The sequence below is a fragment of the Terrapene carolina genome, unplaced genomic scaffold (assembly GCF_002925995.2).
Source record: "Terrapene carolina triunguis isolate 2854851 unplaced genomic scaffold, T_m_triunguis-2.0 Scaffold132, whole genome shotgun sequence".
Lineage (NCBI taxonomy): Eukaryota > Metazoa > Chordata > Testudines > Emydidae > Terrapene > Terrapene triunguis.
In genome coordinates this window covers 1,238,302-1,250,863 of record NW_020664483.1, presented here as the reverse complement: position 1 = coordinate 1,250,863, position 12,562 = coordinate 1,238,302, and the positions used below count along the sequence as shown (strand labels likewise).

General features: G+C 44.4%; 1 protein-coding gene across 2 annotated transcripts in view; it reads right to left on the bottom strand.

Annotated features, from left to right (window-relative positions):
• Positions 1–2,500: 2,500 nt before the first annotated feature.
• Positions 2,501–12,562, bottom strand: part of POLR1B (RNA polymerase I subunit B) — a 29,632-nt gene continuing 19,570 nt past the window's right edge. For both annotated transcript variants that reach the window (XM_024213951.2, XM_024213952.2), the window contains 7 exons: positions 12,251–12,532; positions 11,536–11,669; positions 10,931–11,101; positions 10,369–10,525; positions 7,482–7,678; positions 6,309–6,562; positions 2,501–4,495 (listed from right to left, as the gene is read on the bottom strand). In XM_024213951.2, coding sequence (XP_024069719.1) covers positions 3,613–4,495; positions 6,309–6,562; positions 7,482–7,678; positions 10,369–10,525; positions 10,931–11,101; positions 11,536–11,669; positions 12,251–12,532 — 2,078 coding nt within the window. In that variant the 3' untranslated portion in view covers positions 2,501–3,612. The remainder of the gene's footprint in view (positions 4,496–6,308; positions 6,563–7,481; positions 7,679–10,368; positions 10,526–10,930; positions 11,102–11,535; positions 11,670–12,250; positions 12,533–12,562) is intronic.

Sequence of the window (12,562 nt, the reverse complement as noted above, 5' to 3'; positions counted from 1 at the left end):
ACACGTCCGGCGCCCGGTCCTGAGACCCGGCCGCTCCGTCCGACACGCCCGGCGCCCGGTCCTGAGACCGGGCCGCTCCGTCCGACACGCCCGGCGCCCTGTCCTGAGACCAGGCCCCTCCATCCGACAGGCGCAGCGCCCCGGTTACTGTGGGGTGTGGCAGTGGCCGTTACTCGATATAGCCCAGAAACAGCTGTAAGAACAGCGAACCTGCTCTCCTTAACGGTGGATAACTGGGTCTAGCATGCAGCATTCACACTCCAGCCAGATGTACCCCGCAAAGAGCCACTACTTGCAGTGTCCGCGGTCAGGGTAGCTGAACTGGTGCTGAACGTGGTTTGGCTGCAACCACAGACAAGGAGCAGCTGTTTGGCGCTGGTGCTGCTGCACCTGGCCCTGCTGCTCACTCGTTATCACTCAGGACTTTCGGGTTTGTTTTTTTAAGGGAAAAACCTGACAGGCTAATGGCCTCTTCTCCCCCCCCCCCCACCTCCCTAGCAACCCTCCTTTCTTGGGGCAGAAGGTGCCTGACAAGAAGCTGCTAGGTGTCAGGCTGGGGAAGGCAGACCCCCACTCAGACTAAAGCCTGTTCTGACTGGGGAGATGGTGGCAGCTAGAGCAGAGAGGACGTGTAAGATACTGCTCATTGCCTGAAATGATACAACGGGACCTGTCTCAACTGGCTCTTGCAGCAGATGGGGACATTCACACCCAAGTGAAATGACAGACTGGCAGCATCTGCGGAGGATTCTTGGTCAAACCAGCACAAACTAAACAGGCTTCTCCCTCCCCAGAGACTCTCCTCTAGGTGTGCAGGGAACACCACGGGGGATGGAGCATCAGGGGCCTACGTTCTACCAGTCACTTAAAAGCTAGAATCCCCCTCAAAACCAAACCACAGTGACAATGATTCAGAGATGCTTCCGGGGTGTTCCTGCCCCCATCTGTCCAATGGGGACATAACAGCCCTGTCCTGCCTCACAGGGGGTTTAGAATATAAATGCATGAGAGCTGGGGTTCTCAACCTTTCTTTCGGAGCCCCCACAACATGCTATAAAAATGCCACAGCCCACTTGTGCCACAACTGTTTTTCTGCATATCCAGTAGATGAAAAACTATATTAAATGGATAGTTATACAGCTAAACACACACACCTGTAGTATACAAAAGAAAATAATATAGGTACAAACATAAACTGATTGTTTTTGTTTTACTTACTCAGTGTGAAACTTGTTGCTGATCAACAATTCTGTCTAGATGTGGGGGTGTCTTCGACAAGCACACGCACGTGTCATGGTGAGTGTTAATCCTGGCTTGGTACTTTGTTTTCATTGATGTCACGGCCAACCTGCACAGCCCTAGCCTCTCCACCAGCCAGCTGGCCGGATGACCTGCACAAGCCCCTTTCTGCCCTGGGCCCCAGCGAGTTTAATGCTGGCCCTGCTCTGGTTTATTATTGGAGGCTGCTTGGAGTAGTGGCAAAAGTGCAAAGCCAAATACAGAGAGAGGACCTGGGGTAGCGCCGTGAACGCTTGTGGTGCATTTCAGATTCACTTCTGTGCATGTTACAGTAATAACAGTGGTAACAAGCTGAAGTAACATTTAGTAACATCAGTAGCCATGACCAGGTCTGACCATGACATTGGCCACATCCTCACTTGTTCGCACACACTTCGGAAACCACTTCACGTGGTTTTTTGGTGTATCTGGCTCATTGCGTCTGTGGCAGCCAGCCATGTGTTCAGCACTGGCCTGAGACGGGGTCCCCATCAGGGGGTGTCACCAGCATGACCCTGTGAGTCTCCCTCAGCTAGCCGACAAAATAGTACACACCGTGTATAGGGCTGGGCTGCAGATGACTCTGATCTGCACAGGGGCACCGGTGGAGAAGAACAATGCTGCAGCTGGCAGCTCTGGGTTTGTCAGTCCTGAGAGGTGAGTGACACACAACACACGCAATCCTTCTGGTTTTTAAATGTAATTGCAAAATTTGTAGATTTAAGCAATGTCATAATTACATTTAAACACTGGGAGGATTATGGAAAATCAGGGAGGGCTGGTATCTCTGCTGTCCAGCGGAGCCTGCCCCCATTGAAAAAAAAACCTTTTTTGTGCAGAGATGGGAGTAAAACATTGTGAAATTTTGAAAACCTATCATTGGGGGGAGGCAACCAGTGTTTCAGGATGTCCTCCAATGTGCAGCAGATTCTACCCTGGGCCCTGAATTGGCATAAGATGGACTTGGATTTTCGAGAGGTCGCAAATTTCAGCTGTAAACAGAAACCATGCTGCAGCTACAACTAATGATTTTTCCATCTTTAGTTTTACAATAATTGCTAGAAATATACTATGAACTTGCAACTGACTAACATTTTTGAAGCACCGCTCAATAATATTTAGCAAAAACACCTAATTTGTTTTAGTTATTACTTATATTTAATACCGCAGGGTATTTTACTATTTTTCCAAGATCTGAATAAAGTACTATTTCTCTCATCCGTAATATAAAAAGATTTATTTTGCCACAAGTTTAGGTTAGTTAAAAATGAACTTTTACAAAACCAGAGTCACGTTTCCATGGAATAAAAAATAAAATTAAACAAGGGACAAGGCTTAAATGTTGCTGCTGCAGTGTTTGCAGCTCAAATTATGCTAGGACTGAGAACCAGGAAGAGACACTGACTAGAACCTGACTGTAACCAAAGTGAAGGTAACTAGTCTGTGTTAACTGTTCACACACTGAGAGAAGCAGAGATAGCAGGAAGTCATCAGACTTAAAGCCCAGATTGTGAATGGCCCAAGTGGCTGCTGAGGGGTGAGCAAGAACTTGTGCTGCTGCCCTGGGGCTGGGGCTAGCAAGAGCCTGCCCCCTTCACACTGGCTGGCAGAATGGGGCAATCTCCTCCCCGCAGTGAATGGAGCAGACTGCACTCTCGGCACTATGACAGACCGTGCCTCTCTGATGCAGGCTCTCTCCTAGAGCAGTGCCACTCTACCATGCCCTGACTTTGGGCCGTGCCTTCAAATCACAAGTGTTTTCCCCTTTAATCATTGCAGATGTATTTCTCAAATAGGCAAAGAAATGATTTTTCCTGGCTGGCTGCACATGACAGGGACACTGTTAAGGCATGACGTTTGCTCCTTTAACAAAGATTTTTGGTGATCTTCCAGTGTTCAAGGACATTCCACTTTATTTAACCTCTTCAGCACAACTGTGATACACCCCCGCCTGGAACAGCCATCACACAGTTACAAGATGCAGTATCTGGGACAAGGAGTTAACGCTTTAATTCCCAACCCACTAGTCCAATAAAGCATTGGCACTGCTCAGTTTTCATAAAGAGATTTTTGGCTAATATGAAACACAAGCAGAGAGGACTGTTACAGAGCTAACAGTGACTGTTAAGGGATCTGTACCGCTTCTCCATTTGATTGCTAAGTAATTTAGCAGATTATCTCCCCAGTTTAAGTACACAAATCAAACTAATCCCACAGCTGTTGCAGGATTTCAAGCTACGAGTCAATAGTCCTTTTAAATCCTCTGACAGAAAAATCTGGACATTTAAAAATTAGTTTTTCCTAGAGTACTTGAATTGCTATTCACGTCCACAGTTAATTCACATCGAGTTTCACTTTTATGTTCATGGCTGCCAACTCAGCCACAAAATACCGGAAGACATAAGGCACAGAAACAGTGTCGATTGTGTCACTCTGATTGCACACAGTACAGTAGTATTTCCTATTGCGCGTCGTGGACCAGGAAGGCGGAGGCTTCTCCAACAAAGGAGAAAGCAAACTGCCACACTTGACACAGACGTGGGCCACAGAACGATCGGAACAGTTGAAGAGACGGTCATGCAGCAAGAAGGACGTGCCGTGAGCCAACAAGGCATCGCGTTCCATCTCTCCGAAGCGAATCCCACCCTGGACATTCCTCCCACCGATGGGCTGGTTGGTGACTTTATCTCTGGCGCCTGTCGTCCTCACTTGGAACTTGTCCGAAACCATGTGACGCAGGCGTTGATAGTATACAACTCCAATAAAAATGTCTGCCTCCAGTTCCACCCCACTGATTCCACTGTACATCCTCTCTGTTCCATAGTAGTTATAGCCAGCAGCCTTCAACATCTTGCCAAAGTATTCCAAGGCAGAGTTCTCCTCCGAAAACGTGAAGGGGGTGGCATCGTGACAGAGGCCATGCAATGCTGCAGACTTCCCTGCCATGCTCTCAATCAGCATTCCAATGGTCATTCGGGATGGAAAGCCATGAGGATTGAAGAGAATATCTGGAACCATTCCACTCTCTGTAAATGGCATGTCCTCAACTGGCCAGAGTCTGCTCAAAATACCCTTCTGTCCATGTCGGCTGGCAAATTTGTCCCCAATAGTTGGATTACGAGGGATTCTCATAGTGATGCAAACACTTTTAAATTTTCCATTTCCACTGTCATTGCTGCACACTTTGATGTTATCCACAATGCAACTTTCCTTACTCCTGGGAAGGGGAAAATAAAGAAAGTCAATGAAAGTTTCAAAGTTGTTAACTTGGCAGCTCTGTGCCAGGAACTTTTCCCTGGAAACTGCTTTTAGAAAGAGACTTTATAAGTAGTACAGCCAAGCTATGTGAAATGAACTGGCTGTCTTGGGAAACTCAGCATTTCCTCAAGGAAGAAGCCATTTTGTAAGCATGGAGATCGAAACTACATTCGGGTTGGTTTTAGAAAGTTTTACACTTGAAAAACGGGTTCCTCAAAGGCTGCTCAAGTCATTTCTAATACAATAATCAAAACTAGGATTTCTAAAAGATTTTTGATTTATGCACCATGAACAATGTAGAGTAAGTAGCAATTAAAACTAATTAATCTTTGCACTGTGGGAACTGATGGTCAAGCTGAGTTTCAATACCTGGTAAGTTTCTTTACACTTTAAATGTGACCTGCAAATGAGAAAAAGTGGACTTTTGCCCCTTTTTTATTTTTATTACATCATCATGAACTATAAAGACCTGAAATTTGTGTTTTTTTTTTTTTTAAAGGCTTTTCATTTTGCCCTCTCTTCCCCTTTCCATTAGAGATTCATGTCTAGTCTTGACTGCAGATTAAGAGGACTAGAGAATTAGTGAAACAGTGATATCACAAGCGCCCACAGAGAGAGAGAGAGAGCTGATGATTTGAAAGGGGTAGGCCATTTTTAGTCAGAATATTCAAAAATGTTTGTTTTTGTTAATGCCTGTTTAACATCAGCAACTAATATTTTAGTAAAGGGAAGGTTGTTCTTGTTAAAAGATTCAACACCTTTGTCCCCTTAGTTTAAGGTGTCAAATCTCACAAATATCTCTGGGATCCCCAAGGGGAAAAAAGGAAGACAAACCTTGAGATTCCTGATATTTCTAAGGTATAATACAAACAGCAGAACCAGCCCGCTCCCCCCAAAACCACCATCTTTTAGGCCTTTTTTTATAAGCCCAATTTTTAAAATATCCTTTTTGTGTCACCTTTAACATTCTGGGCATGAAGATCAACAGCTGGAGGAGGCCATCACCCACCCACACAGAGGAAGGTCACTGATCCTACATGTCTAGCTAGCGCACTGACAGGGTATCATGACAGGTGGGTTCTATTCCTAGTTCTGCCACAGACTCTGTGCCTTGGTTTCTCCACGAGTAAGACAGGGATACCATTTACCTCCCAGCAATGGGGTAACTGAAAACAACTGCCTGAGCGATGTAGGAGCCTAGCTCCCATTTTCCAGAGTGACTTAGATCCTACGCACCTCTCATCGGAAGTCACCAGAACTTAGGCTCCTCAGTTGCTTAAGCGCCTATAAAAATCTTACCCAGAGTGCCTTAAGAAATTCTCGTGAAAGAAGCCACAGAGTAGGAAAGCAGTGTAATACTACACACAGAATGGCTGCAGGAGGAGTAGTGGAGAGTGGGAGGAATCTCATATGCACAAGCTCTCCTCACCAGAACTGTCTCCAGTTTTACTTTGTGATAAGCCCACCTTTTGTGTGTGTGTCTTTCCCTGGCTTTGTGAAGAAGCATCTGCAACTTTTCAACACTTGCAGGGCTCAGATGAAAGCCAATATACTGGTGTGAAATCCATCTGCAATATTAATTACTCTTCCCTACAGTGCATGCATCCAGCGAGAGTTGTTTTATAAAAAGAGATACAGATGCTTTCATTCTCTGGAATGATCAGGGAATGAATAAAGGACTCCTAAACCCTACAGGGCTGTCTGCACATCAGAGCAGTTCTCAGAACTCTACATTTGAGACGGTAACCAGGACAGCTGAGCTCTGAACTCACTTGTAATAGGTTATGAAGCTCTCCCCAGTACTGAGGTTCAGGTAGCTGTAGTAAGGGTCCCCATACTGCAGTATGGATCCAATGTGCGGCAGTCCGTCAGCGTCCAGATTCTGTATAACCCTTGGATCACCAGGCTTGACTCCAAACACCAGACTGTCATCTCCTTGTTTGATTTTTTCAGCAAGATCTATGCTCTCCGTCTTGTAAACGCTGCCGTGGGCAAATCCTCTCTCCCACGAAGCCTTACTTACAATCTGAACAAAACACCCCAAGAAACCAGAGTCCCTTCAGCGAGGCTGCTTCAAAGCTGACTTACCAAAAACAATCAGTTTTAACACGATGAACACACTTCATGTCTGATTTCAGTCTCTCCATTTTACACAGTCACTCCCCCGAGGCTTCTATATTCCCCCTCCTCTGCCCACAGATGTTTCTGAACCTCGGCAGAGGAAGCATTTACATATTGCTGTGACCCACTTTTTTTTTTTTAAACCTCCCTCTAGCTAAATGATCAACCCCCCTCCCCCCCCCAATAATCACAGTCCCATAAAACACCACACACACTTCCCACACGCCACCGCTCAGACACGACCCACTTCTCAAATGGTGCAAGGCCAGCGCCTAGCACAATGAGGCCGATGCCAGTCACAGCTCCCACATCATAAATGTGAAAAAATCATTTATTTTCCCTTCTTTACCAGACGGGGAAATTTGTGCGCCAGCAAAAGCAGGCAAGTAAACTCTTACCAACTGCTACTTCCACCTTCTGATGTTGCCCTTCTGGCCCTGCTGCACAGCCTCGCTCAGCATTCCCCAGACCAGTAGGAAGGCAGACTGGGCAGCAGAGCCAGGGGGGAATGGCAGAGAAGAGCACATCATGGGGGAGACCTGCTCCCCAGACACTCCACAGCAGAGTTTGAACTGTGGGGTGCAGCCTGTCGGTGGAGAAGCAGACTTTTCATTAGGTGGCTTTTCATTTCCTTGCTCGTGTGTGCACACCCACTGTGTGGCAAACTAAGATTGAGTAATTGGCAAAAACCCCCAAACAGATGTTTAATTCATGACTTAACTGAGAATCAACATAGCCAGTGGGTTGTAGAACTGATGTTCACACGCCAGTCCCCAGGTGACACAGACAAGGCAGTATATTCCATTTCCTTTTCAATGACTTACCATTGCATCTTCCATGTCATAGCCAGTGTAGGAGATGACAGCAACGATTGCATTGGTACCGACTGGATAATTGTCCATGTCATAGTAATCGTACATGGACGGCCGCACCAAGGGGCTTTGCGGGGTCTGAAGTCGGTACAGTTTATTATCTGAGCGATCCTGATAAGTCAGAAGTGGAAAGCCCATAGTTTGCTTGCCTAGAACAAAAAAGAGCCAGATTAATCCAGTGGCAAAAAAATCACAATGTTCTGTCATGGCTTTGGTAGGGATAAAACTGATCCAGCCTGCAGAGTCTCTTCTTGTGTATGGAGAAAAAGTTGATGTTTTCCCCAAATCCAAAAAGTCCTCCTAAGCTTTCATTTTAAGACTGCACTGATGCAGATAAGAACTTCCCTTCCTGCTCCTGAATTACAAATTGCAAACTACTGCTTAAACTCCTTTAGTAATTCAGTTCCATTCCTATCATTTAATAAGGTTTATTTTTAACATTCTCCCTCTTACAGTAATTCTAACATATCCAGATGGAATGTCAATTTCACACTTACCATAAAAAATTAAAATCAAGGTTTTCTGTATGTGACATTTCACTTATGTCTCTTCTGTCCTACATTTTCATACTATAAAATATCTTTTAACTCCTGGTCTGAATATTGATAAGCGATGCAACTTCTGAACAATGGGTTGCTATTTTATTCAGTTTACTATTTTCAGAAGACTATGGGAAAATGACTGAGCTACAAATCTGCTTCTTCAAAACCTTTCCGATAGGATTCCCTACTCCTTGGTCTCCGCTGCCTAGCAGGCGTAAGGTGGAATTCTGAGCTCTTGAAGCACTTTTTCATTTAGGGTTGTATTAGGGTTTCACTTAGGGATGTATGGGAAAGAACACCAATCCCAAGCAGTGAGTTCCCTTGGTAAACTCTTAAAATACCAACCATGCAGACTCTGGCAATCACCCATCAATAGCACCATGCCAGCAGCACCAGGGATTTAACAAACATTTAATAAACTCCACCAACAAAAGCCAACCTGGAGTCCACAACCTCACTCTTCTCTCAACACCTGCCAGCTGTACTCTCTCTCATTTATACCACTGAAACTTTAGCTCAAGTGCCTTCACTAACCACAACTGTGGTAGTATGTCATGGGGAGGGGCCTAAAGGGGGACTAAAGCCAGGCCATTTTAGGGCTTGATATGTCTAAAACAACACAAAGTCAACCCAGAAACCAACAGGCCCTCAGTACAGATCAGAGATCCAGTTTAATATGACCATGAAATACATACTGCTTAACACAGAGGCTGGCAAGTTCTGTACCAGATGCGGTTTCCAGATAGATTTAAGATGTAGCCTCCCAGAGAGCACCTTGCAAAGTGACAAAGGTCTGGATAACAGTTGCATGGTCTGCATCCAAAGGAAATGGACTCAATCTCTTAGTCATGTGATGCTTCGGGGAGGGAGAAAGAGGTGATCTTGCTGTGGCAGCTACCTGCTCTTCTAATAGCATCTGAGTGTTACCGGAGCCCAGACTGCAAACCTGATCCACTGATGGCGCAGACACACCTCAAAATGGCCAGTATTATTCCTGTTCTATCTTCCGATTGTTTCCCCCAACCAATCTGCAACACCTCCATCTTGTCTGGGATGGAGTCTCAGCCAGTTAGCCCTCATAGCTGTGCCAGTCTCCCCCAGACATGGAGCACCACAATGGACAGCTCTGGCCAGGTCAGTGGACATGGAGATGTAGAGCGGTCTGTTAGCAGCATACTGCAACCCACGCCTCATCACTAAGCCTCCCAATGGCCTCACATACATATCACCCCTCTTGTTTAACAAGAGAGTGCCTCAGGGAGGAGTAGTTACCCCACACCACCCTCTGAGGGCACTCAGCAAGGCAAGACCAGGACCATTTAGAGCATCCCACCCATCGCTGCTATGGATCAGAAACAAGTCCACACACCTCATGGTCAATGGTATCAAAGGCAGTTAATACCATCAGCAAGGATACCACTCTAAGGCCACTAGATACTGCGAGAACTGTCCCTCGAGGACAGCTGTGGGGCACAAGTCCAGGCCATTCACGTGCCATCCCCTGAGCTTAGCCACTACCCTTGGAGATAGATCTCTCTCTCTCTCACACACACCCTCCCCCCCCGCAAGAATAACTGAGCTGTAGAACTCATTGCCAATAGATATCACAGAGACCAAGAACTTCGTAGGAGTCAAAAAGGATTAGGAATTTACATAGTTTAATGAGAACATACACAATTTCATCCGACAGTAATAAACCCCCAATGTTTAGAAATGATATAAACTCTCATGCTTTCAGGCATGAGTCACATCTATCTGATGGGGTTAAGAAATTTCTTTGTAGACATTTTCTTCAAATTTTGAAGTGAAGTGGAGGATGGGTTCTTGAATTAGGATCCCTGAAAATATAGCAGGCAGGCAGGCAGACACACACACTCAACATATTTGCCACTTAATAGCAAAAAAAAAAGAAAAAAAGAAAGAAAGAAAGAAAGAAACCCAATTTCTGTCTTGTGCCTTTGACCATAATTTGAAACAGTAACTTTCTCCTATCAAAAATTCAAGTTGGAGAACATCAGCTCCAGAGAGCTCAGCACTGCACATAAGAAACGAGGACTCTTAAGCCTTTCCTTTGCAAGGCTCGCAAGGGATACTAATGAGCCTCCCAAGTCCCATGACGTTGTGAGGGGAACCAACAGTCCCCCTAAGGTTTGTTGGAGGTTCTCCCCCTCCTGCAAAGCTAAAGAGGATACAATGGAAAGGGGAATGAAGGAGTCAAGGATCTGATTCTTTTCCTTCCTCCTGTGCATGTGGAAACTTGGGGATTGTTTGACGGCAATATTTAGCACAGTACTTACCCATCTGGCATTGGTACATGTTTCTGGGACTCTGGTTGTGATCAGAGAATGGAATGAAGTTGGCTACCACACTCAACATGCTATGAGGAAAGAGCTCCTGGTGAGTGGTCACGCCAGGCACAATTTCATCCTCAAGGACAGCAATGTTCATGAAGACCTGAGATAAGCAAAGTCCAATTTAATTATCAAATTGATCTTTTTAAAGGTAAATAAAGTTGTCTCCAATCACCTTCATAGCTCCAGCTGCTCTATTTGATAACTTAGTGTATTAGTGTGTAAAAAGGGCTATGCAAAAACCAACATAACTATGGCTACTTCTACCCTGAGCTAGGGATGTGATTCTCAGCTTGTGTAGACATATTCATGCTAGTTCTCATCTGCGCTAGCGCACTAAACCCAAGCAAACTTAATAGCCTTTTTGACAAGATCAGCTTCCACCTCCCCTTCATTGTTCCTGTCACAGATATTTTTGTAAGGTGTCTTATTTTTGTATCAAAGACTTTTCTCTAATGGCCACTGCTTTGTAATAAACAAACACGTTAGACAGACCCATGCACAGTACCTGTTCCAGAGTACCAATCAATTCTTCCTTTCCCAAGGCCAAATTTCTCACAGGCCGAACCATCCTGCAAGGGGTAGTAAAAATGAATAATCCTGGATACAGACTAGGTTTTCCGGTCATTGGAATAAGGACTACCTCAGTCCAAGCTGGAATTTTCTTTTCTTGCATTACCTGTTCTCACATGCACAGAAAAAAAGCTAGTTAGAAAATTTGTAATAAATGAAGATTTTTTTGCATCCAATAGCCTATTTTCCCCTCCAAATGAAAATTTTAGTCACACAAGTAGCTACACAAATTCACTGTTTCATATATTTTTTTACAAAAATATTTGCATCAAAATCTCTACAAAACTGGAGAAAAACAATTGCATTTTAAATTGCTACAACCAACAAATACCTTGATGCTGCAATGCTTTGGTGGCAATGCCTTATAAATAGGTATAAAATAATCATAATATAAAATTAAATAAGAACATGATAAAATTCAATTCTTAAAATTCAAATAAAACCAAATGAATCAGTCAGGCACAAAAATGAAGGAAGGAAACATTTGGGAGAAGTTAAAAAACTGCTTCTTTTAAGTCAAGTCACATCAAACAAGGCAACCTTAAAGTGCCGGAGAGTATCTGCAATCGTAGGAGCCATATCTTTTTCTACCCAGCCCACTAACGAGCCATCCAGTGTAACTGGGTAACACTCTGCATAGGGTTGGCTTGGAGTCCCATCAACGGGAGTGACACCTGGGAAAGAACCAAGGAAACCATTAATGCTGAAAGTAGTGATCCACACCAACACTCCTCAGGATCTTAGAAACATTCTAGACCAGCATATAAGAAATGCTTTACACATTTTGCTTTGCCCACTACATATATTAAGAATCTAAATATCAGGTATACGCTATTTTTCCAGGATACTGCCTGAATTATATCCAGATTTAAAACAATAAAAAGTAGTTTGATGATCACAAAAAAATAAAATGCTTAGATGAGTTGTTCTTTTACTAAATAGTCATTGGTGACCTTATAAAGGTGCAAATAATGACACTTTTTGGAGACATTTCTGTGCATTTATCTTTCTGTACAAATGAACCTGCTCATTCTACAGTATGCAGCTTTTATTAGTTCAATACCCCCAAGTAAATGTATTGCTATTCAAACAACATTTTAAAAATGTCAGCGCTGTGTAAGCAATACATTATTTTTGTCATGAACCAAAATGCAGGTTTAGCCATGTTGAAATGTTTTTGTTGTAATGATATCCAGTGAAGACACAGGTCTGTGGGGTCCAAGTTTTCTTAAGTTATTAACTCAATGGAACCTACCTAAGGAGCAGAGCAAAGGTGGCAGGGACAAGGTGTAGGCTGACTGTGTCACTATTTCACAGACAGTCGTAATATGGTTCATCAGCCCACAGGGCTCTCCGTCGGGGGTGTGCACAGGGCACAGGAAGCCCCAGGATTCTGGGAGCAGTTTGCGCACGGTGGTGGTTCTCATCTTGGCAAACGCAGCACCTCTGTGTACGCAGCGAAAATGGGACAGGTAACGAATAAAATTCAGCTTGTCTGCCACCACACACAGACCAGAATCTTGTAGCATACCCAGACCTTTAAAAAACAAAAGCCAGATTTAATGTG